The following is a 27524-nucleotide window of genomic DNA, read 5'->3' as shown; positions in this document are numbered from 1 at the left end:
TAACCCAATAAAGGATTTTTCGGTCACATTGAAACATCATGAACGATGAAATACTAAATCCCTCCTCAGGGATCGAGTCGCCAGTAATCACACCATCCAGTGCTGGGCACACGAGTACGACCGCTCCCACAATGAATATCGATGGAAATATGCCCCCAGCATCCTTCCTTGATATGTGCGTTCTGGATATCGAGGCGCGATATGGGATTGAAATTGGAGACCGCCTTCGAGCGTTCACAACTATTCCTTATAGTAGTACGGTTTCTACGTCAGTGGTCCCATCTCTACCTCCGTTAAACTTTGGTCTGGGACCAGGGGCTCGTAGCTCTTCATTCCTTCAAGCTCATAACGTTGACTCTACGGTAACTACCACGGCGCCAAGTGGATCACGACCAGTTATGAGGGAGCTGTTTCCTGGTGAAGGAAGCCGTAGGAATGACGTGGTCCCCCCTGGCGGATCAGAAGTTCCAAGGTTTAATCTTGATGGGCCGAATGTACCCAGACGACCACGGACGAATTCGTCCCTTGGGGGATTTAAAGAGCCCATTCGCAAAAAGCACAGAAAGAACAAAGATAAGCAGCCAAGATCTCCTTCGCCCCGGCGAACGAAATCTTCACGCCGTGGCAGATCTCCTCCATCTACTGGTCGTAAAAGGCGTAGTAGACCGGGAAAAACGTCTCATTTAGGAGGACCGCCACCCCATCCATCTTCGGGAACTGTTGGACACACTCTGACAGGAGGCCAACAAGGAGGAAACGAGCTGAATCCTCCAAACAAAGGAAGTGGGGGAGGAGGCAATGGAGGAGGAAGGGGAGGCGGGCGAGGAGGACATTCGCCATCGGATTCATCGTCCAAATCAAGTTCTTCATCTTCTCCGAGCAGATCGCCACGAAGAGATCGTCCCAGGGCGGAGCCGGAGAATTTCGATGACAGAGTCAGAGCCCTAGTGCTTCAAATGAATGAAGAAAATGCTAGGCATAATCCATTCGCCAACAGGGATTAGCAGAGGAAACCGAAAGAGCGTTTAAAATCCCTAATCTGGCAATTTATACAGGTAAAGACAACCCGGAGGTTCATGTTCGAAAATACAGAATCATGGCCAGACTCAATCGAGCCACCGAACCTGTGCTTTGCAAAATGTTTGTCACCACGTTAGGAGGCCCGGCTTATTTGTGGTTTCAATCCCTACCTCCAGGCTCAATAAACAGCTTCGATCAATTGAGCAGGGAATTTTGTGCTAAATTCGCCGGTTGCATTCCTGCAGTGGTGAAATCCGGAAAGTTTTTTGAGTTAAAACAAAAGGCGAATGAATCCCTCCGAGACTATGTAGACACTTTTAATCAATTGTGTATACAGATTGTTGACGTAGATATCTCCGTAGCTGTGGAATGCTTTGTGAGAAACACTACTTGTAAAAGTTTGCAAGAAGACCTCATCCGCAAGAAACCAACCAGCATGGCGGAGTTAATGGAACGTTGCAAAGATTTTATAGAGGTAGATGATATTCGCCGAGGCTCACCATCATCGCCAAAGAAGGATCGGGGCGAATCCCGCTCCCGAGACCGAGATCGGGACAGAGGCAAACGTCAGGATTCTCCTCGAAACAAACGAAGAGATTCCAGGAACAAATCAACATTTGTCACTTCCTTCACACCTCTTAATGCTTCTAAAAGTGAGGTTCTTATGTGGATCGAGAACAGCCAGCACAAACGGAGCATTTCATATCCCGAGCCAAAAGGGGGGGAGTATACCAATAAAGGCAAGGATCCTAAAAATTATTGCAAATATCACAGGAAAAATGGTCATGATACGGATGCTTGCTGAGAGTTAGCTCGAGAAATTGAACGACTCATTGAAAGAGGTAAATTGGATCGGTTCATCCAAACGGAAGGAAAAGACGATGATAGATCCAAGGAGGATCCAAAGAAGAAAGGAAAGGGCACTATTAATGTCATAGCTGGCGGACCTGGTTATCAGCCAGCATCAAAAAAGGCAAAAATGATCAACCTTGATAGGATATCGTTAAATCGCCCTTTCTCAGACGCAGGTCTAGAGATTGCACCCCATGCGGATGCACTGGTCGTCACAATGATAGTTGAAGGCTGGGAAATTAGGCGGGTGATGATTGATACGGGAAGTTCATGTAATGTCATCACTCGAGAAGCATTCATCAAACTCAAAGTTGATCCTGTCCAAGTGGAACCAACTATGGTCGATATTCTGGGAGTCACTGGTCATACCATTCATACGAAAGGCCAAGTTATTTTGGAGTGCGAACTTGCTGGGGATGATCAAGTTTGGAAAGGAGATCTGGAGTTCTCAGTCCTAGATAGACAATTGGCCTACAATATTATCCTCGGACGACCATTTATCTCCGAAGTTGCAGCCCTTATCTCTATTCGCCATCTAACACTTTACATTCCTACGGTCAAGGGGGGAGTGATGGTTAGAGGTTGTCAAAAAGTGGCTCAAGAAACTTATTCAGCTTCGTTAATGATTCGCCCTCAATCTAAAAAGGAAACAGAAGAGAAATGCACCACAATAGCAGTGGATGAGGATGATGCGGAGGACAATACATTACCACACATGGCGAATCTCTCGAGCCGACATAAACACTTGGTCAGAGAATGAAATACACCTATGGTCTTGAGTACTCTTTTTTCTTTAACAAGCTTTTTCCCACGAGGTTTTTCTTGTTAAAGGTTTTAATGAGGCTCATTTGCAAAGACCTATTTCCTGTAATAAGGTGTTTCTTCCATTAATAAAGATTGTTGGTTTTATTATCCATTTTCTTTTTTATGATTCACTACTGCAATATCAATATTCCAGTCATAAAAAGGAGGCATCCAACGCTCCTCACAATCACAACAGATCCGCCACTTGGCAGATCATGGTCACCAATAGAGTTAAAACGATCGTTGGACGCAAGGTCTTTACACTCTCTTGTCCTTCCCTAAGAAGGACTTACAAGTCCTGCGGGCGGATCGTTTCACCTCAAAGATAGGTGGCAAAACGAACCCCTGGGCAGCTTTACTTCCTCTAAGGAGGAATAGAACAGCTTCAAACCTTCACAAAGGTTCATACGGTGAAGTATGGCTGGCCACCTACTTTAAACAAAAATCCTGAACATATTCACATTCAAAACACTATCGGGCACAAAGTGTAAAAGTGAATTAAATAGCAATGTTTGGAATCATACTGGTTTTTACAAAAACTTATACAAACAAAAACTAAATGATAGCAGGGGCATCCCCTTTTGCGCTTCCCTCACCCGCAGGGCACACCGGAGGATCCTTTTTCTCCACAGTTGTAGATTCGCCACCAAGAGATACCTCCTTGTCCCCTTTTGGTTCTGAATCAGCCTTAGACGGTATCTCCTGAGGATCATCCTCCACAGCTATGGTAAAAGGCTTAGCCTCAGGCAAGGTTCCTTTCATCCATCTTCTTACATAATCGCGGAGATACCCCTTGGCATCGGGCATCTTCTTGAACCTCGCCACATCCTCCGGCTCAGGAACGGCGAACTCAGGATCTGTGAAATCGATTCCGGGATGAGCTAAGGAGAAATACGCCATAAGCATCTCTCCATAAAAGAATGCTTGTTCGCCTGCCGTGTATTCCGCCTCCCCGAGAGCATCTTCATGATTTTTAGCATCGGAGGCTATCTTTGCCTTTAGCTTCTGTATCTCCTCGTCTCGGAGAATCAAAGCAGCTGTGGCAGAGGCCAAGTTCGCATTAGCAGAAGCAAGGTTGACATTGGCGACGGCAAAAGAAGAATTGGCATTTGCCAACTCTTTCTCCAGCTTCTCAACGGTAGCCCTATCCTGAAGCAGCCCGTTCTCCAAGGTACGTAGGCGGGCGTACAGCTGAGAAAAGCAAAATAAGTTAGCCAAAAAGCAGAAACAAAGAAATCATCACACTCTTCCAAAAACTTACTGAAAGAAGCTCCGATTTTCCCTTTTGGACGTGGATCGATCCGGGGATTTGGTCATAGCCCCTTTGTACTTCTCCTACTTGTCCTAGAGCTTCGTCCAGGTTATTCAAAAGCGATTCATCCTCGAAAGTTCGTCCCGCAAACTTGGCGGACCAAGACTCGCCAGTACTGGGCTTCACCGTCTGCACAAGTAAGAAAGACCATACGCCACTTCAAAATCCGACGAGCAGGAAAAAGAATTAAGAGATGCATTACCTGAACCGTTTTTTCAGTAGTCTTGGCAGATTTAATGGCATCCGCCATTATCTTGGTACTCCCAGCGGTATTGGGCCGCCTCTTCTTTAGTGGCGGGTCAGCAGTCGTCTCCATAGGGCGTTTGCCCGTATCAGTTTGAGGGATAGCCTCTTGATTTTTCTTGCGGGCTTCCTATTCTCGAAACTGCCTGCGCGTCTCTGCAAGAGCACGATTTGCCTTAGATGCAGCCCTGCCAAAAGAAGATATCAAAATAAATTAAAGCTCCAAAAGTAAATAAGGTACCTTGATCAAATTGAGTTATTTTCGAGTAAACAAGTTGATCCTCCACTCGGCGGATCAAAGGAACGTCGCTCATCATGAAGGCTAAGGCATCCTCATAGGTCCAGGCATCCGCCTTAATTTGCTTCATGAGATCCGCCACAGTCTCATCACCAAGCGTTAAGATTCGCATGTCTCCCGCCATGTGTAGTGGATGAGAGTTCCAGACTAAAGGAAAGTCCAATGGCTCGTCCTCCTTTATCCTCACATAGAAGAAACTCTCATCACAGCTGTGCACGTTAGACATTTTGTGGTAGAAGGGCGAATAAACACCAAATTTGGCGAATGTAAGATAGGACTCTAACTTCCTCTTAGAAGGTTTATGAAGGGCTCTGAAGATACGGCCATTATACGCTACGCCTAAATTCGACGCCAGATAACAATCCAAGGCCATATCAAGCCAACCATTAGGATGTAGTTGGCTGACAGCGATGTCAAAATACGAGAGGATATCCGCCAACATCTTGGGAAGAGGAAGGCGAAACCCTCTCTCAACATGACTACAAAAAACAGTAAAAAAGCCTATCGGCGGATTGGAAGGGCGTTGATGTGAAGCAGGAAGTTGGGTTTCGTAGTTTTTAATCCACGGAAAGCGATCCGATAGGTTCGCCAAATCCGCGGCACTCATGCGAGACGAAGTGGATTCTGCTCGAGGTTTCTTCTTCCTAATAGGAACGGAAGAAGAAGCCATTGAACCCGGAAACCGGTTACGGGCACCGGCCGGAGCGAAACTAGAAGGAAAAGAAGGATTTCCAGAAGAACGAGTTCGATAATGGCTCCGCGCCGAGTTATTGAACTCAGCTAAACCGGAATTAATTTCTCCGGCGAGAGATTGGGAATCCTCCGACGAAGACGAAGACGAGGACCAACTAAAATCTACTTCAATGCGAGGAGAAGATGGCAAATTAAAAAGTTCTGAAGTTGACCCCGAAGACGAAGATGAACTTCTAAACATTCAAAAAATGATATAAAGAACACTTACATGGAAACGCAGAAGCTTGAGGTTTCTGAGAAAAAGCTCCGAAAAGCAGAAGAAAATGGAAAGCAAGGGAGAAAGAGAACTCCGGAGAAAGAAGACGCCTTTTTAAAACGCTCCTAGGGCAGTGTGATTACACGTGTCAACCATCAAAGAACCTCGAACAGAGTGCTCATTAATGCGGAAACGTGTGATGACGCGCAGAAGTCTAAAAGCCCTAAAGGACTTTAAAGGCATTTTGGGGGGGCTTCTGATAACATCGGGATATTATCGCAAGGACCAAAAGAGATAATCGCCTCAAGTATGCCATGTGGCATAGGAAGCCGCCTGGCGGATCCCCCTGGGTTAGCTCTAAGAGATCCGCTGGCGGATCTCTAAGGCGAATCTCTCCATTTACTTAAGTAACGGCTAACCGTCAACTCGGCCATAATGATCATTAAATGAATCATTAATAGTCTTAACCCGCCAGGTTAAGAGTAACTTGTAACCGCCATTAAATGAGCATTAATGGAGACTCTCTAGTTACCTAGAAGTTACAAATCCATCTACTATAAATAGCCCACGTCTAGGCTATCAAGGTACATTCACTCATACTTACTCTTCGCTAAGCTTTGTCCATTCAGTTTATTCTCCATATTTGTTACTGACTTTGGCATCGGAGTGTCCCCGGCCGATCCCAACGGCGCCTCACAGGGACGTGATCCGATCAGAAGTTTCACTAGTGTTATCAAAATTCAATTAACATGTATATTATACTGTCTAAAACACGTATTATTTTAGTCACTCTTAAATCACTAGGAGTCAATTATTTATATTATTTTTAAAGAGTGGACTAAGAGTCTCTTGGAGATGTTCTTACTCATTAGCAACAGATCATAAATATATAAGTCCACGTTATATTTTTGTTAAAAAAAAGTTTAAAAAATATACTATTTTTTATATTAATCTTCAATTCTATTATTAAATTACAGAAAATGTGAAATCTTTTTTTTTTAACAAACTGATATGTAATTGGTGCATAATAAGAAACAAAATATCTGTGTTTTATAATAATATATGAAATGACTCAACTTGATAACGTTAGGGGTAAAATTACTCTTGGCTGCCAACCTTAACGGCAAAATTGCACTATTTTAGACATTGAGGGTAAAATTGCTCACGGTGGTAAACATTAGAGATATTTTTGCAATTTACCCTATTCAATAATAATAAACCAAATTTTACGAATAACCATATAACAATGTTCAAAGTGAATTATAATAAAGAAAAATAATAAATTTGTCAAAACAACCATGACAGAAAATTCTGACGGAATAAATTCTGCCAGATTATACCAGGAACATTCCCTCATGTTTTCAGAAAAAAATATTCTGATAGGAAAATATTATGTTAGTTTTCTAAAGGAAAATGCTTAATACATCATTTGAGCCTGAACTTTCAAAGTATTCCAATAGTCATCTCGACTTGTATAGAATATTCAGTTAGCTCCTTGAACTTGTATAAAATATAATCAATTAATTACTCGATTGTAAAAAAAAATAAATTAAATGTGGAAGATGTATTCCACGCATCTTAGAATGTTATTACATAATTCAAAAATTAGATTAAAAAATGGAGTTATTACTTGTTGAACTATAAAACTTGTTTTCGCTAATATTAAAACCACATACCCCCGATCTTAGTTGTTTTATTTTTTTTAAGACGCGTGCAATATATTTTCCGCATTTAACTTACTTTTTTTTTTTGTAATCAGGGGATCAATTGATTATGTTTTGTGCAAATTCAAGATCTAACTAGATATTTTATACAAGTTGCGGGACTATAAGTAAACTTTAAAAGTTTAGAGGATTAATCAAATTTTGTTTGGACAAATTCAATTCAAGGGACAAATGATGTATTAAACGAAAGAAAAATATGACGGATGACGGAGATACAGGGTTAGACTATGCTTACTTTGTTTTTGACAAAGTAAGCCTTACTTTGTTTTTTCCATCATTAGATGATGATAAACTTTGACAAAGTAAGTTCATCCAATGGTAGAAAAAACAAAGTAAAGTTTACTTTGTCAAAAACAAAATAAGTATAGAAGGCATCCGGAGATACAAATGGAATCACGACAAAAAAAAATATGTTTATATATGTTTATTTCTATTGTAATTATAGATAGATTTATAAAAATAATTTATTTACTTTAAATTTATTTCTTGTAGGTGCTAATGATTTTTTATTTGTCAAAATTATATTAAATATCTGCCCTATTGTTATGAGTGATTCTTGTTGACAGACTGTCCGGGGTTTCTTCCAGGATTATCTCTGATAATCAGTTTCAGTTTGGTTTTATTAAAGGTAGAAATATTCACCATTTCATTGTTGTATCCTTTCAAGGGGTTAATCTGCTCCAATAAGCGATGTTTTGGGGGTGATATGATATTAAAAATAAATAGAAAAAAGTATAAAAATAAATTTTGTGATTTGAGTCATTTTCAAAAATAAATTATGTGGTTTAAAAGTTGACAAATAAATACATTGAGGTTGATTCAGTTAGGAAAAATAGTTTAAACTAGCTAACATTGTAAAAAAAAAAAAGTCAAAATGTCAATCAAAGTCAAAATTTAAAGGGATATTTTTCTCTATATATTATATTGTTTTATAATTTAATTTAATTTTTAATAATCTTCGCACCTAATCACCATCTTACACAAAACAAGATAATATAAATACAAGCTAATATAAAGACAAAAATACCCCTTTAACCTTTGACTTTGAATGACATTTTGATTTTTTTTTTTTAACATTGATTAATTTAGATTGTCTTTGCTAACAGAAGCAATCATAAGATACATGTTTATCAACTTTTAAATCACATATATTATGTTTGAAAATGACCCCAATCACATAGTTTATTTTTATATCCAAATAAACATTTAAAAAACATTTGATACACTTGATTTGAATTTCCCACTTGGATTTTTTTGAAGCTTTTTAGTTTCTCTCTAACTATTCATGACTGGATTCTTAACATTCTTTCATCTAGTTAAGTTTCTAGTTTACATAATGACTCTCCTCATTGTTACTTTAGTTTTTCGATTAGCAATGTAACCTAAAAGTCCTCGATTTTGCAGATGTTGATAAGTACAGTCATTGTTTTGACAATAAAAAACCCACAATCCTTCATCTACAAATCAATGTAACCACATGATTTTTTTTTAATTAACCCTTAATTATTTGTTGTTTTATTCAGAGTAAAAAATGAAAATGGTATTCTTATAGTACTAGAAAAAAATGAAATTAGTGACGAAAATGGATTTTCTAAATTTATTAAATATATAGTATGCTTTATACTTTTGAAATTTTATTATAATACTTGAGATTTATATGTTATATAATTAATTCTCGATTTTTCCGAGCCATGTGAGGGTTTGTGTTCCATTGTTTGGAATTACTTTTTGCCTTTTAATTCTAAACCGAAGATAAAAGGTGTTTGGTAAAATTTCAAAACAACTACTTTTAACAGAAAAATCAATTAATATCTACTACCTATCAACAACTTCAAACAACAAACATCAACATATGAACCAAACTGGCCTCATGTATATAAACTATTAAATGTATTTATTATGTAACTTGTTATGAATTTTTTTTTCTTCAAAAAAAAACTTGTTATGAATTTTTTAAAAAACTATTATTGTTTATTATTATCATTAGGGGTACACGTGGTCGGTAAACCTGTCCATTAAGATAAATCGGTCGCTTAACCATTTGATTGAGTTTTTAAAAATGTTAACCATACAATAGTTCATTAAATTCAGTTAACCACTAATCAGTTAACCAATTATTCTGGTCGATTAATCTTTTATTTCGGTTTCTAATTATTAGTAAATAAAAACAAAAATACAAAAAAAAATCTAATTTTTATTGTGAGTGAAACAACGAGTCAATGGTGAATTGAAGAGATTAACGACAGAAAGAAAAATGTGTATGCATTGTGTTTGTATGGACTGGAGAGTGAAGGAGATAAAGAAATAAGCGACAAAATTTGAAAATTTTAAAAGGATGAACTAAGTAAAAATATGATTCAAAATAAAATAAAAAATATTTTGTGGATGGATTATAAATAAGCAATCCATAGCCGATTGTTTCCCGCTACATATTCACGTTTAGATATTCATGTTGTGTTGTTTTTAGGCAAAATTAGATGTGTCCTTTTTTTTTATTAATTATTGTCGATTTCGATCACTATTAATTAATCCTTATTTTGTTTTAAAATTTTAGTTTCTTCTACTTAATTAATGAAATTATACTTAATTGAATCTTCAATTAAAAGTATGCGATTGAATTTTATACGTAGATTGAGATGGCTTCCCACATTCTTCATTTTTTACATCGATTGTAAAACAAAACCTGCCTCATTTTTCCTAAAAAGAAAAAGAATTAATTTTCTAATATATATATATATATAGGGGAGGGATCAAGTGAGAACCCTCCCCTAGGTGAGAACTCACCTTAGGTGAGAACCACCCAAAACTACGTAGTTTTGGGTGTAAAATTTAATAAAAAATCGCTGCTGCTTGGGGGGGTCAAACCCTAGCCTCTTGATTTCCACTCCACACTACTTACCACTGAGCCATTTACTTTTTTTTTGTGTATTTTGCCGCGCGCTAATTAATATACCAATGCCCTTGTAGCTTCTATTGTTTAATATTTGATGCATGCACTTATTAATATTGATTAAATTCGCATAATAATTATTAATAGAAAAAACAAATGTGCATAATAATTAATTATTAAAAGAAAAAAACCAAGAACATGCTCTAATTTCTTATTTATTTAATTCCTCTATATTTTTTGTAATTTATGTTTTATAAGAAATTGTCGTCGATCAACCCTACCTTCGAATTTTGCGTATAGCACCCCCGGTCTTGAACTGACAGGAATACATACTTTGGTATCCAAAGTGAAACGGATACTAGTTTTAATCATGAGTGGGGTAACCCGTCCCCTCTCTAGCCGTCTTTACATCTGCCTATGTTGTATGGTATGCTTAGGGATGAACCGCAACATGCGCTCGCTACTTGTTGCTCGAGCAACTAAAAGTCCTATTGATGGTATTGATTCAACCGCGACTGCTGCTTCATCTGATTCTCATTCCCCCGCTCCCAGCGGCAAGCAGGGGAGGTTCAATTGATCTATCTACGTAAAGGAAAACGATGTTCTAAATATTGTTACATATGTTCTAAACTTTATAATTTGTGTTCTAAAAATTAAGATAATGTCTTAAAAAAATAGTAATTATATGGGCCATTTTTTTGTTCAAAAAAAAAAAAAAACTCACATTCTAAATAACATAACGTATGTTCTAAAAAACATAACATATGTTCTAAAGTTTATAGTTTGTGTTCCAAAAATTAAGTATAATTTTCTAAAAAAAACAGTAGATATCTGGATCGTTTTTTCACTTGTTCTATAATATAATTTATAACTCATGTTCGAAAAAACATAACACGTGTTCTAAAAAAACATAACGTATGTTCTAAAAAATATGTCGTACGTTCTAACTTCATAGTTCGTGTTTTAAAAGTTAAAATATATGTTATAACGTATGTTTTAAAAAATATATAGTTTGTGTTGTAAAAATTAAGTATAATGTTCTAAAAAATCAGTAGATATCTGGATCGTTTTTTCATTTGTTCTATAATATAATTTATAACTCATGTTCGAAAAAACATAACACATGTTCTAAAAAACATAACGTATGTTCTAAAAAATATGTTGTACGTTCTAAACTTCATCGTTCGTGTTTTAAAAGTTTAAAATATATGTTCTAACGTATGTTTTAAAAAATATATTTTCTTATATAACATAAATTACAAAAATATAAAAGAATTAAATAAATAAGAAATTGGAGCATGTTTTTGGATTTTTTTTCTATTAATAATTCATTATTATGGACATTTTCTTTCTATTAATAATTCATTATTATGCAAATTTCTTTTTTTTCTATTAATAATTTATTATTATGCACATTTAATCAATATTAATAAGTGAATGCATCAAATATTAAATAATAGAAACAAATGGCTCAATGGCTCAATGGTAAGGAGTGTGGAGTGTAAGGGAGGATGCCAGGGTTCGACCCCTCTAAGCAGCAGCGTTTTTCTTTAAATTTTCTACCCAAAACGACGTAGTTTTGGGTAGTTCTCACAAGAGCCCTCTCCTATATATATATATATATATATATATATATATAAAATTAACATTAGGTCGGTTTCGGTTAACCACGGTTTTTGAAATACTAAAACCGTAGCCGTAACTATTAATTATTATTTTTAAAATTAAAAGGGAAAATTACACAGAAATTCATTTTCTAAAAAATATTTACAACTATGTCAAGTCATAATTTTGAATTATATCAAACTAGTAAAATCAGTATTTTTAATATAATTTAAGGATTAGAATTTATAAATTATAAGTCTATAATATATTTTCTAGGGTTTATGATTTATGAATTGGAGTCTAGAACTTTTAAATCATGGTATAAAATCATAATATATAGAAAATAATGACATATTAAGAATTAAATTTGGTGATATGACTTAGTTGTAATTTTGTACTTAATTATGGTATTCATGTATTTGACCCAAATTAAAAACCGTACACTAGTTCATTGGTTTTGGTTAACCTTATTTTCGGTTTGGTTATTCGTTTTTTGTATGCACCCTAAAGAACCAAACAGCTTCAAAGCTAATTTCAATTCTGTTCCGAAATATAAAGTTGATGGAGTGGAAAAATATAAAATTAAAATAATTCATTTTGCGGTGAGCGTGGATCGAACACGCGACCTTCAGATCTTCAGTCTGACGCTCTCCCAACTGAGCTATCCCCGCAGATAGTTGACATTTTTGAAATTGTAATTATTAAATTCATTCAAATGTGGGTTAATGTTAAATTCTCATTAATTCACCATCAACAATCCTTCCAGCCCCTTTGCCCGACTTGGATTGGACACAAAAATTTCCATTCATAGAATGAAAGGTTAAGGTGCAAAAATATCCCTAACGTTTTGGGTTAGTAGCAATTTTACCTTTAACGTTTAAAATGATTCAATTTTATCCCTAATATTGGAACCCAAGAACAATTTTATCCTTAACATTAATAAATTTGGTCAATTTGAGAAATAATTCAGCAAATTGTCTACTCCTTGTCATCTACACTTCACATGTGCGTCATTTTATCAGTAACAATCATAAACATATGTTGTGATGTGAAAAAAAAATAAAAAATAATATATACTATATTTTGTACGAATTGGACAAAAAAATTCAAAAAATTTACCGAATTTATAAATATTAATCTCCAATTCTATTATTAAATTATAAAAAATATGAAATCATTTTTTTAGAACGAATTTATATGCAATTGGCGCAGAATAATGAACAAAAATATCTATGTTTTATACTAATGTCTGAAATTGATCCAAATTATCAATGTTAGGAGTAAAATTGTCATTAACTACCAACATTAGGGATAAAATTACATCATTTTAAATGTTAGGGATAAAATTACTCTGACCCAAATCGTTAGAGGTATTTTAACATGGCCCAACAAAATCTAAGAACTTTTTTCCATAATCCATCCCAGCCATCCTTTTTTTTTTTTGTATAACCTTGTAAGTAATAGGTAATTCTAACCGAGCTTGGAATTTCAACATGGCCCTATGTTCTATTTAGACTCTTTTTTTTTTCAATGGCAATATAAAAAAATAATATGAAATAATTTTATTCAATACTTTCCACGTGCTTTTATCGAGCTTATATCGAGCATGTTCGTGAATATTATAATCAGCTTGTTCACGAGTCTTTAATCGAGCTTACTCGCAAGCTTTCGAATCGAGCTTTGACCTGGTTAAGCTCGTCCCATTTACGAATCGAGAGCCTCAAAATCATGCTCGTGAGCGGCTCGTTTATAAATCGAGCCGAACCGAGCTTATTGAACCGATCGCCGAACTGCTCATAAGCGGCTCAGATCATTTACATCCCCATATCACTATTAGAAAAATCTTAATTTATGACGAAGTTTCTGACAAGACAATTGTTGTCAGCAGAATTCCATCAATAATTAAACTGTCAACAGGTTTGACGAAATAAAAAAAATTTGCCTGGTAATTATGGAGGGAACTAAAAGCTCAAGATGATAGTTAAGGCTCAAACACTCCACAAGCAAATGTCCATTGAGCTTGCAGAGTGCACAACGCAGGCTCATCCCACAATGTATTTTTAAGGGAAATTTACACAGAAATTCAAATTTGAAAAATTATTTACAATTATGTCAAGTAATGATTTTGAATTATGTCAACCTAATAAAATCAGCATTTTTAATATATTTTAAGGATTAGAATTTATAAATTAGGTGTCTAGGATATCTTTTCTAGGGTTTAGAATTTATGAATTGGGTCTAGAATTTTTAAATTAGGGTGTAAAATCATACTTTATTTGTAATATATAGAAAATAATGACATATTAAGAATTAAGTTTGATAATATGATTTAATTGTAATTTTGTAGTTAACTATGATATTCATGTATTTGACTCTATTTTTAATTCCACAAATTAATGACGTTGTCAGTATTCGAACTCTCGACTGCATGATTCAAGAGGCTCTGATAATTAAACTAAAAGCTCAATCTGATAGTTAAGGCCCAACCATAGATCTTATATTAATCTCTGACAGACGTCACACAAGAACTGAGAATAATATCAGTAAAGCGGATTCGTTACAATTTGCATGCTGCTTCACTCTCTATCTCTATCTGTAATCTCCCTTCCAAAATGAAGTTTCTTTAAATTCATTCATTCTTCTGTTTGTCAAAATTCATTTCTATTTTATTTTTGTTTGTAAGAATTGTAGTTATTGCAAATAACTTCATTTCTATTTCGATTTTTCTGCCTTTTTTTTCGTGGAATATATTTTATGTATTTAACTTACTTTTTTACAACCGAGTGATCAATTTTACATTTTACGTAAGTTTAAGGTGCTAACTAAACATTTTATGCAAATTCAGGAAGCTATCGAGACACTTTAAAAGTTCAGGAGGCCAATCAAATATTTTGGACAAGTTCAGGAGACAAATGATGTATTAAGCCTTTATATTTCTCAGAAGACAGCGTCATAATTATAGTTAGCGATGATGAAACATATGCACAGGGGTGGAGACAAGGGGGGCCGAGCCCCTTGGGCCACCGGAACCACCATGATCACGAGTAGTTCCGCCTCTCTGTCTTCACGAAATTTGAGGCTTTGGTGGTTCCGGCCTCCTGTTTCCAAGAAATAATAATCGGATTAGCACTCTAAAATTGGCTCATGTACTGTTAGGCCCTCTCTAAATCAAAAATTCCATTTTTTTTGGCTATTTACGGCATCTCTAAATCCAAAATTATATTTAATTCCATTTTTAAGCCATTCTTAAATCCAAATTTCTAATTTTTTTTTGTCTATTAGACCCTTCCCTAAATCCGATTTTTTCTATTAGACACATTTTTTTAATGTTAAGAATCTTATACATAATATAGTTTAATTTTAAAAAATTTTACATTGTTACTTAAAAATTGGTTCTTAACTACTCTGATTATAATACGTATATATACGAAAAAGATTTGAACAAGTTCAATTTAGCAAATTTTTTTTTTCTTACACACCATATGTAAAATCGGCCCCCAAAACCGAACAATCATGTATTCGCCACTGTATATGCATCAGATTATGACGTTTGATTTCCCTCTAGCTCATATACACAGATTCCGGAACTGAGGAGTGAATATGTGGTATATTTTACCAGTATATATTCTTAGTGCCGGTTTCGTTTTCCTTTTCCGTAGCTTCTTTTTGCTTTTCACTCCAAACAGTTGTTGAACAAAAACGAATAAAATTATATAATTAATTTAAAAACCAGCAAACACCTCTGTTCATGAATATTCGTGTTCGTTCGTGAAAATTCGTGTGCATCATGAACAGTCGTGTCTGTCCGTGTATAGTTGTGTTCGTTCGTGAACAGACATTTCCATTCGAATTCTATTTATACAGAATGGAACTGTCAAGATTCGGAGCCTAGAAAACTATTGATAAAAATTATTCTCTCAGAAATTTTTTACTCTTTGTATGTTCACAGTGTTCTTGTTTTCCTACTTCAGTGATAATGAATCTACACACAATAAGAGTTCACTTGCATAATCCGTTGTATCCTGGGAGACGAGCGTCAATAGCAACAAAATCTGTCTTAAGGAGACTACTAGTACAAGCCTCAAATTTGTCTAAATGGAGGACCTCCCATATATATTTTGATATGTGTAATACAGACCCACACATATTACAAGAGGCCTACTATTTTATTTATTCAATGGAGTCACAATACACGTGTCCAAATGTGAATTTGAGGCCACCCAAGTGACATGAAAGTCCGAGTGCTTAATATAAAAACTCGAAATTTAGAGTCTATTTCACAAAACTCACTAAATTTTAAGGTTTTTTTTTAATAAAAACAATGAACTCAATCCCACAAATTTGAGTATAAAAGTTCACCGCAACGTTGACGTGACAAAAAAAAAAAAAAAAGTTGATTATATACCAACTAAGCTCCCTGAACTTTACTAGTGTCTCACCAGTTCTCTAAACTAGTTTAAAGAGCTGGTGAGACACTAATAAAGTTCAAGGAGCCAATCTACTTTTATGGACAAGTTTAGGAGTTATGATGTATTAGGCCTAAACTTAATATGATTGATATATATAGGGTTAAAGTGCAAAAATACCCTTAACGTTTTGGGTTAGGAGCAATTTTACCCCCGAACGTTTAAAATGGTGTAATTTTACCTCTAAAGTTTGTAGCCAAGAGCAACTTTTCCTCTAACGTTGATAATTTAGGTCAATTTGAGAAATAATTCATCAAACTGTCTGCTCGGTCATGACTCTTGTCATTTACACTTTACACGTGTGTTATTTTATCACTAACAAATCACAAACATATGTTGGGATGTGAAAAAAATAAATAAAAATATACTGTCATTTGTACGAATTAGACAAAAAAAAATTTAAAAATTCACCGAATTTATAAATATTAATCTCCAATTCTATTACTCCATCCGTTCCACAATACATGTCTTTCTAGAGAACTTTTTTTTGTTCCACAATACATGACATTTTGCTTCAATCTATGCACATTAATTTACTTTTACCAAATATACCTCTATTTAAGTTGACATTTTGTCTTGGGAATAGATAAAGTTACTAGTGAATACAATTAATACAAGGGTAACAAAGTCTTTTACTTAAAATTAATTGCATTTCTTAATTAGTGTGCATTAATCTTAAAAGACATGTATTGTGGAACAGAGGGAGTATTAAATTACAAAAAACACGAAATCCTTTTTTTTAGAACGAATTGATATGCAATTGGTGCAAAATAAGGAACAAAAATATCTGTGTTATAATACTGTCTGAAATTGACCTAAATTATTAATGTTAGGAGTGAAATTGCTATTGGCTACAAATATTAAAGATAAAATTGCATAATTTTAGATGTTAGGGGTAAAATTACTCCTGATCCAAAATATTAGGAGTATTTTTGCACTTAACCCATATATATATATATATCAAGGATGTAAATGCACAAAATAATAAATCACGGGCAAAGATAAATAGTTTTGATGTGTCATGGGCCACAAATAATACTTTAAGCTTGAGCTCAAATTGTTCTGAAGTTTAATCGACCCATTTCTTGCTCAAACTGTTAGAGAGAGAGAGAGAGAGAGAGCAGGAGCCGATTCAGTTTTCCCACTCGCTAAGTGCCAGTTTCGCTACCGTACTGATTTAGGGTTTATTAGGTTGTGTTGTTTGTGAATAAGAAATTTCAGAAATTGATTTGTTTTCTCTCTTTTGTAGAAAAAATGGCTGGAATATCTCAATTTGGGGCGGTTAAACAGGAAGTCGGCGGCGGATTCACCGTTTCAGAGTTTGTAACGTCTTTGAAGTCGGCTGTTCAAAATGCGGAAGAAGCTTTAGTATCTAGAGAAGATCAATTTAAGAGAGAAATCGAGGAGAAGAAGAAAGAGAATGAGTTCTTGGAACAAAAATTCCAGCTACAAGTGTTGGAGAAATTAAGGTTAGAGAAGGAGTTTAAGGAGTTGAAGGGATGGGCTTCTCTGTTAATAGAAGAGCGAGATGGATTAAGTAATAGATTGAAAGAGAATGAAGTTAATCAAAAAGAAGTTATTGAGCTGAAAGTGAAAAATTGTGAGTTAGAATGTGAGAAATTGAGAGCTATGACTGATTTGGATGTTTATCAAAGGAGATTCAAGGAATTAGAAGGGAGGGTTTTGCGTTTGGAAAAGGATTTTGAAATGCTGAGTAGATTGGAGAAGAATCCTCAAGCAGAAATTGAGAAGGATGCATCTGTGAATCTAGGATCATCAAATCCATGCATAGGTCTTGAATCTAGGATCATCCATTTTATTTATTGATCTTTTATACAATTTCTGTCATTTGTGAGGATGCTTGATTGATTACAGGGAAAAAGAGAAAAGCAGGGGAAGATTTTGTGAAAAATGAAGCAATTAATCAAAGTGATTTTGAAATGCTGAGTAGATTGGAGAAGAATCCTCAAGCGGAAATTGAGAAGGATGCATCTGTGAATCTAGGATCATCAAATCCAGGTACTGCATAGCCTTGAATCTAGGATCATCCATTTTATTTATTGATCTTTTATACAATCTCTGTAATTTGTAAGGATGCTTGATTGATTACAGGGAAAAAAAGAAAAGCAGGGGAAGATTTTGTGAAGAATGAAGCAATTTCTGGAACAAATACAAATCCAAGTGAGGCCTCATCACATAAGAGAAGAACAGGTAATTTGAAATCCCTAGAAATTGACTTTGTTGGAGTTAGATTTCTGTTTTAATACAAATTGGGAATTTTGTTATTAATTAAACCTCTAATGAACAGGATGTATATATTGCCTATTTGATCCGGACCGAACCTGTAAAATAAGTGTCTAATTAGTTTAGAGGATGAAGGGCTTGAGCTCTTAGATAATAAATTAGCTTATTAACTAAACCTCTAACGAACTGGATGTATTGCCTATTTGATCCGGATTGAACCTGAGTGTCCCCCGATAGCCCGATGGACGACTTTTCAATGCTAAAGTCAGTAATTAGTTTAGAGAATAAATGGTTTGAGCTCTTAGATAAAGAGTAATGAACACAAAGAAATACTTGTTAAAGGAAATGACGTATATATAGGCGTGAAGTAATCGTAATTAGTAAGGATACTTAATGTAAGCCATGGAATCCTTGTTAAGAAAAGGTTTTTTTTTTTTATCACAATTCTATTTTGGCGGAGTAGGATTAGATTAGCTTTCTAAGTCGGTACATCCGGTTGAAGTACGTCTGCGGTCCTTCTAAGTTGTTTTGTTCGGCTTCTCACAAGAACCAGAGAATAATATTCTGATATATTATCAGGAGAGCGTAATCTCCCCTTCAAAATGAAGTTTCTTTACATTTATTCATTGTTTTGTTTGTCAAAATTCATTTCTATTTCAGTTTTTTTGTTCTGTTTATAAACAAACATTATACTAAAATTTAAGTTTGCTCATATTTGATTGTTTTATATTTCTCAGAAGACAGAGTCGTGATTGAAGTTAGCGATGATGAAGCATATGTATCTGATGATGACATTTGATTCCAGAATTGAGGAGTGAACATGTGGTACATTTTATCAGTATATATTCTTAGTGCCTGTTTCGTTTTCCTTTCCGTAGCTTCTTTTTGCTTTCCACTCCAAACAGTAGAATAGAAGTGTTTGGTTAGGATTTAGAAACTGTTGATGATAGCTATTTCGGAAGGAAAATTAACTAACTTAAACAGCTTATAGTAGTAGATTACAGTTGAACTAACAATTCCTTTATATCCTTGATGAGCAGTGGATTACAGTCCATTGCACTTTTAGATGAATTAAGGCATAATACTCATTTGACCCCTTAAACTTTAGCTTCAAAGTCAATTAAGACCTTAAACTATTAAAATCATCAATTAGATCCCTGAACTAAATAAAAATCATCAATTGAGTCCTTATCCTATCCTAAAATCAGAAACTGTGACTATTTGACATGTACTGTAATGATTCCTATGTTGGCTAAAATGAATTTAGGGAAAAGTGTCTGAAAATGTTCAACCGAATGATTTTCAATGGGACTCAATTGATGATTTTTGTTTAGGTTGTGGATTCAATTGATAATTTTTGTATAGTTTAGGGATTTGATTAACGATTTCCATAGTTTGAGATCCAAATTGATTTTGAAGCCTTGGTTTGAGGAGCTAAATGAGTGTTATGCCATAAAGTAATGATAGGATTAACCACTAACAAGGTTTAGAAAATTATACTAAGAACAAAAACTATTTTGAAAATTGATTGGAAAGTGTTTGCCTTTGTTTATGGGTAAATTGCACATATGATCAACGAAGTTTGGGGTCTATTTAAACTCACTGGAATGTTGACGTCAACACGGAAGATAGTTGATTATATATCAACTAAGCCCACATTGGATAATTATGTCGTTGTTTTTAATTCTTTTATGTCTTAGGATGTGTTGGATGGCACATAGGGGGCTGCCATGTTTCTTCCACGTTAGCTATGAAATTCATAAATTCCAGCAAGGTGCTTAGTTGGTATATATTCAACTTTCACGTCGATATCCTTCCGATTTTTTACACAAATTTAACGGAATGCATTTTACTTTTGGATTAAACCTATATTTGACCCTATGGTATCGAAAATTTTGTTATTTGACGTATGTGGTATTATTTGATGACATTTGTCCTTTAGAGCATTTCCATAGCTGACGTTTAATCCATTTTGGATGGAAAACTAACAGATTTTGTTAATTTTTTTTGGCACATGACACAATTTTGACATGAAATGTAAATCTAACAAATTTTTTAATTTTTTTCTTTATAGATTTAATATCTAGATAAATAAGAGAAAAGAAATTCCTTATTTATCTACATGTTAAATTTACATGGGAAAAAATTAAATAAATTCTCACGTGTCAAAAATTGTTTAATGTGGCAAAAAAATTAACAGATCGGTTAGTTTTCCATCCAAAATGGACCAGATGTCACTTATTGGAATAGTTCAAGGGACAAATGTTACAAAATGATACTACATGGTGCAAATGAAAATTTTTAAAATAATGACTTTTTTGGAGTTGTTTTCTGAAATAACAAGGGCAGTGTGAATCACTAGTTCAACTATTATTTTATGCTCGGCATGACGCTTAGTTAGTATGATAGTTTCAGTGGACGAAAAGGGGTTATAAAGGGATTCGGTTCTCACACAAAAATTGACATGTGTTATGGTCCTTCAACGATCAGCTCCCCTAAATAAAATCCCGAGAAAAAGAGCACAACAATGTTCTATGTATAATTATAACGTATTTTTTAAATTTAAATTACATACTAGAATAATGCGTTTCGAATGGTGGAAGAAAAGAGGAGAATTCTATATTATATGCTCATTTAGAGTATTATTTTACCGATAGAAGTTTGTTGGTTCCTAATGTTCACGTATTGGTGGGTTTAGCGTTTTAAGAAATTTAATTTGTGATATTTGCAAAGAGTAGATTTTAGACGGGAATCGAGATCCTTGTTGCCATCTAAAAATTGACACGTTGTAAAAGATGATGTGGGCGACACATGTCATTTTTAGTAGGTTGCTTGGAATCTGAATCTTGGAGATACTGGATTAGACCGAACATCCGGGGTAAAGAGAACTGGACTGTTGACTTTTTGTCAAAGAATTGGACCAAATCCTCAAATTGGATTGTACCGAATTTTTGGGACAATCTAATTCTGGAGAAATATTTTTTCAAAATTTTGGAGATTTAGTTTTGTAAATTCCGAATTTTTAATCCAATATTAGAAATTTTCAAATCTCCGGATTGGACTAAATTGTGTCCAAGCCTACTTGAAAGATCCGGTGTCCTATATAAATTGGGTGAATTAGAAAAAACTAATGAATCAGGTATATATTTATAATTTCCTCATACTCAAAAGAAGAATTTTTTATTTTGTCATATTTTTCAGTTTTTTTACTACATCCATATCTCACTTTCTTTTTTTTCAAAATTATGGTTTTTGAATAAGGGTTAAGGTGCAAAAATACCCCTAACGTTTTGGGCCAGGAGCAATTTTATCCTTAACATATAAAATGGTACAATTTTACCCCTAACGTTGGAAGCCAAGAGCAATTTTACCCTTAACGTTAATAAATTGAGTCAATTTGAGAAATAATTCATCAAACTGTCTTTTTGGTCATGAATCTTGTCATCTACACTTCATACGTGTGTCCTTTTGTCAGTAACAAATCATAAACATACGTTGGGATGTGAAAAAAAATAAAAAATATACTGTATTTTTGTACGAATTAGACAAAATAAATTCAAAAAATTCACCAAATTTATAAATATTAATCTCAAATTCTATTATTAAATTATAAAAAACATGAAATCCTTTTTTCAGAACAAATTGTTATGCAATTGGTGCTCAATAAGGAAAAAAAAAATATATGTTTTATAATAGTGTCTGAAATTGACCAAATTTATTAACGTTAGGGATAAAATTGCTCTTGACTTCCAACGTTAGGAGTAAAATTGCACCATTTTAGACGTTAGAGGTAAAATTGCTCCTGACCCAAAACGTTGGGGGTATTTTTGCACCTTAACCCTTTGAATAATGAAGAATATAACTGAATTTTGACAAAATTAGAAATAAAAGTATGAAATAATAAAACACAAATATAGGAATTACTTGAATATAAATTAAAATTCAAATATGATTTTCGATGTAATTTCTTCGTATAAATTCCCATGTAAAGAGATTGATATCCGTTACATGAATTGATTTAACATGAATAATTTCTATAGTATTTGAAACAACACTAATTTGCTCTCTTTTTTCTGCATTAAATGACTCTATAATCTGAATGGATTAAGAGTGTTAAAAAGCTGAACCGGATCGAAATAACTGACCGAACCGATGAATTTCGGTTTTTTAATTTGGTTTTTCAGTCTATTAGATTCAGTTTTGATTTTAAATATTGAAATATATCGGTAATATTGATTGGTTCGGTTTTTATAATAAAATAACTGAATTAACCGAACTTATCGAAATAGGAATTAATTAAATTTATTATTTATTAGTTATCTATTAAGTATCTGATTATGTTTAGAATATTTTGATTTTCAAATTAGTAATTGAATATAAAATCATTCCACTAAATATTGTCATAAGAATATTCTGATTATAAGTTTAAATATTACACAAATATTTAATAAGAATGTTATAAGGATATCTGATTATAGGTTACACACATAATTTTTTTTTTTAATATAAACATTGTAATAATATAATTTAGGATAAATTCCAAAAAAATCCTATGTGGTTTCATGTATTTCATAAAAAACTTATGTGGTTTGTTTTTACAAAAAAAAAAAGCGTGGTTTACGCCGTTACCCGAAAAACGGAAAATGGCTTAACACCATCTTAACCCCGATAGTTTGAAAGAAAGCCAATTAATTTGGAGCTCGGATGTCGTATTCAAATTCGAGGAATCTGGTAACCTAACTGTATTCCCAGAATCGAATTGAAAGCGTGGAAAATAAATAGGCCTTTTTTTCCTTCCTTGAAACCGATCTTCGACCATGCTTTGCCTATCAAAAAATATCTTAAGAGAAGAAAACGTAGAAAAGAGCACGGCCATTCTCTTGCCGGATTGGTCGGCCGCTAATTGTTGTCATGTCAATAGAGAAAGCCTTGCTAATCTTTTCTTTTATTGCTTTCGTCTTTTATTACTTTCGGACTTGGCCGAGAATTAGAGCTTTTGGGTTTTAGGTTTCTAGTTAAAGTAGCATTTGAATTGTCCGGAAATTAAATTCCAAGATTTGGCAGCTTAGTTCGTAAGATCTCTATCTATGAGAATTTCGCTTTTCACTGATACAAGAGTGAAAGAATTAAACTTCATCGGGATTTTCTTAGTTAAACCACTATGGATTGGCGTGTATATATAATATAAATAAAAAAGGCATAAATTCTTTCAAAGTAGCTAGTTAAAGCTATTGGAACAGTGTAATGAGTCTTTATATTTAATCCTTCTTCTTCTTCTTCACATTCAGAAGTGCTCACCTGGATCCTGAATGACCAAATGAATTTGGTAGATCCAAACTTATTAAATCTACTGTGAGCACTACTGGGTGTTTCCATTAATATATATCTAATGGATGAAAAAGTTCGAAAATTTCTTATTAAAATTGTTATTGTTGCCATTAGTTTCTTAAATCACTAAAAAAGTTAGCCATTTATTGACAAATTGTTATTGTTGCTATTGTAGGAAGGTTTAAACTTCCACTAAATATTACGGTTTTTATAAAGTGTTGTTATTTCAACCGTTGCTACATTTAGCGATGGCTTTACTAGGACCTCTGGGTAAAGTTATTAATAGTGACGACTTTCTACTCGCGGTTTAAACCGCTTCTAGTATCAATTTTCAAACACTTACAAGAAAGGAGTTATTTAATGAAAAATCTGTCGTTAAGGATCAATTTGAGGAGTTAGTTAAAGTTTAATAGCCATGTGTCTGTAAAAATGTAAAATTTAGTGGCTTTTATATTATATTTTGAAATTCAGTGGACATAATGTGAAAATTGGTAAAGTTTAGTAGCCAGTTGTTAGACAAGGTGCCGAACGGCCTCGCCCGGGCGGACCGGGGGTGGACACCTCATGGCGACGTAAGCGGTGATTGGCGCCGAAAGCAACCAATCGCGGAATCAAGCTGCTCGGCAGGACCGGAGCTCGGAGTATGGAAGAGTCGCCACCCACGAATGGGAAAATGAACACCGATCCCTTGCGGGAGACCGGTGAGGGTTTGGGAAACTTAAGTACGAGCCGAGAAGGCTAGCTCCTTTACGGAGAAAGGCTACTAGGCACCCTGACATCGCCCGGTTATGAACCACCGGCCTCCTACTTAGCGTGTTAGGCGATAACGGACTAATCGTATATTTCTTTAAGTTTAAAATTCATTTGAAACATTTTCTTTCTTGCTTTGAAAACCGTTTTGAGCATGTTATTGAAAGCCATTTTATTAAAGAATCACCCATTTTGCATAAATTTAAAGCATATAGGAGAGAGAGGGGGATAGAAGAAAGAATTGATTTATTTACAGTGTGATTTATACTTCGATTTACATGTCATTTCTATGCTAATCTCATTCCCCAAAACGAGTTTATTTACATGGTTCGTACCTTAATCGCCATTGGAACGATTTAGGTACGTTTCAAAACCCCGTTAATTTACATGACACCGACTCGAATCGCCGTTGGAACGACTCGAGTGTTTGAAAATGTGGGAAAAAAACTTTAACTCCAAAAAAACGTGATTAGGCATACAAGTCCATTTATTTTGTACAAACCGTTTAGTTAGGAAAATGATTCAAAAACTTCGTTATTTACAATGAAAACGATTTTAATTACAATGTTCGCTTAATCCGTCGTTGGAACAGATTAAGGTTTCAAAACGTGACACTTTTAGAAACCGCTTAGAGTGGAAAACGAAATCAAAACATTACATTTACCTTTTTAAGGCATTTGAATACCTTTAATTAAAAAGCCAAATTAAAACCTTTTGTGTGATTTATTCCTCCCTTTAGGATTGAACCCCTCCTTATCTAATTAAACCCCACAAATATATATAACACATTAAACCCACAAACCACCTAATCTATAATTACCCATATATATATATATAGTCAAAGAATAAAAGTAATTAGTAAATATATACTTATAGGAAAAATAATTAGAAAACTATATCATATATATACATATATATAAATAATAGCTAATAGGTATTTTCATACTATATATAATAAATAAAATATTTAAGATATATATATATACATATATATTAAAACAAATAAAGTAGCATCAAAAAGTACCCCACAACATTCTAATATACCCCTATATTTATTTACAATACCCTAATCCACAAAAAAACACCCAAAAACTCAATAAACAATTAATAATCAAAAAGTGTAAAAAATCATAATCGGTCCCTGCTTTATTAAGCAATAAAAAAACAAAACCCCTAAATACTCATAAACTCCCTAACTACATACCAATATATATATATGTATAATTTATAATTAATTAAAATTAACTCCCCCCCTCTTTATCCGTATATATACATATATAAATGGGTCAAAATGGAGAATACCCAAATCAGTCCCTGGTTTTCAAACAATAATAAAAAAAATCCCCAAATATCCATAAACTATCTACCCATCTACATATAATATATAACTAACAATTAATTAGACTTAACCCCCCTATATATATATATAATATATACATAAAGATAGAAATGAAAAACTCCAAATCAGCCCTTGATTTTATAAAGATTCAGAAAGGGACCCAAAACACAATAAAACAAAAAGATAAAAATATCAGAAACAGTCCTTTTGAAGTTTCAGATTTATAAAAAATATTAGATCTAGTCTATTTTGTCATTTTAGCCCCGCAACTACCCAAATCGGGTCATGGCTTGTGATGGAGGATTCTAAAACGACGTTTTATTGAAAACAATGGTTCAAAACATTTGTAAACACACGGATCTACGACATTTGGATCCCGAACTACCCTTAAATCGAGTCACGGTTCGTATTGGGATCCAAACGAAGTTTTTTATTTCAAAACCAAAACCAAATACTTGTTCAAATGGAAAACGAAAAATTAATTTAACAAATCAAAATAATCAAAGTGCAATAACAAATAAATAAGTAGATCTAAACAATAAAAATGTAATAAATAATGAAATGTGTCTAGTTCCTCGGATTGTTACCTTTCAATCGGTAACGGAGTCCAAATCAAGTCGATTGATTAGTGTTTTAGAGTCGGATTTTTTTGGTTTTTTTGAGAGGATTCGGGTCTCGGTGAAATTTGCCAGGGGTTCGGGTCTCAATTTCGCCTCCTTAATGCTTTGGACTCCATCCTATTTATAGGCAAATGGAGCCCTAAGCTTAATTTATTTTTAGCTCCAAGCCAACTTGGAGCCAAAGACAAGCTAAATTAGCTTAGGAAATTACATAACAATTTCATTTTCATCATTAATCATCATTATTATTATTATTTGTTATTTTATTTATTTTTTATTTTCTTTAAAAACAAATTAAAGCACTTGGCCAAAGCCAAGTGCAATTGGGTTGGGCTTGGGCGGCCCAACCCCGTCACGGGCCGTCCAACGGCCCGTGACGAAAATAGCGGCCCCCGACGGGGCCGAGTTTATATTTATAATAAAAAAAAATAAAAGTAAAAAATATTTAAACAAATAAAATCTACCTAAAATTAACCGAAATCAAAAAATGATTTTTGTCAAAACCGATTTTATAAAATTAGCTTTTATAAAATCGATCTTTTTACAAAACTATTTTTTTTATTGTTCAAATTCTACAACCAAAACCCCTATCGATCCGAGATTTCATTAATAATGAAACACCCCGAACTCGGCGAGACGATTTAAGATTTCATTCTTGGAACCGATTCGCCCGTCATCTCGATTCGATTTCCGAATTCGATCAAACCGGTCTCCACGGTTCCTTTGAACAACGTTTTTTTTATATTTATTATTTTTATTGACTCATCATTTATTTTAATCGACTGATTTGAATTCCTTTTTATAATTTTTCTTCATCGGTCCTCCGACCCCGGTGTCTACACCAGTGTGTGACAAAATTGTGTCAGAGATTAATATAAGGTTTATGATTGAGTCTTAACTATCAACTTGAACTTTTAGTTTAATTGGTTCCATTAGATGCTATTAGGTTCTCTTGGACCAAACGGCCGAGGGTTCGAATCCTAACAAACTCATTAATTTGTGGAATTAAAAACACATGATGAGATGCCTTTATAAGGAGCATTCAGATTTTGGAAGCTTATTAGACAAGTTGCCAGAGTT

General features: G+C 34.0%; 1 protein-coding gene and 1 non-coding gene across 5 annotated transcripts; one reads left to right on the top strand and one right to left on the bottom strand.

The window, feature by feature from the left end:
- Nucleotides 1-12295: 12295 nt before the first annotated feature.
- Nucleotides 12296-12368, bottom strand: TRNAF-GAA (transfer RNA phenylalanine (anticodon GAA)). The gene has a single exon. It is a non-coding gene; the product is annotated as a tRNA-Phe (tRNA).
- A 4840-nt stretch (nt 12369-17208) lies between these two features.
- LOC136211099 (uncharacterized) lies at nt 17209-19280 on the top strand. 4 transcript variants are annotated; one of them, XM_066002629.1, is made up of 5 exons: nt 17209-17332; nt 17413-17955; nt 18039-18182; nt 18276-18374; nt 19145-19280. In XM_066002629.1, exons 2-5 carry the CDS (start codon nt 17418-17420, stop codon nt 19204-19206), a joined length of 843 nt encoding a protein of 280 aa, XP_065858701.1. In that variant the 5' UTR covers nt 17209-17332; nt 17413-17417; the 3' UTR covers nt 19207-19280. The 4 variants fall into 4 exon arrangements, with proteins under 4 accessions (XP_065858701.1, XP_065858704.1, XP_065858702.1 ...); XM_066002631.1 differs by having other exon boundaries at nt 17253-17321; XM_066002632.1 differs by lacking the exon at nt 19145-19280 and having other exon boundaries at nt 18257-18374.
- Nucleotides 19281-27524: the final 8244 nt, after the last annotated feature.

Source organism: Euphorbia lathyris, chromosome 1, assembly GCF_963576675.1.
Source record: "Euphorbia lathyris chromosome 1, ddEupLath1.1, whole genome shotgun sequence".
Classification (NCBI taxonomy): domain Eukaryota; kingdom Viridiplantae; phylum Streptophyta; class Magnoliopsida; order Malpighiales; family Euphorbiaceae; genus Euphorbia; species Euphorbia lathyris.
Note: the sequence above shows the minus strand (reverse complement) of the source record. Positions and strands in the feature narration are given on the sequence as shown.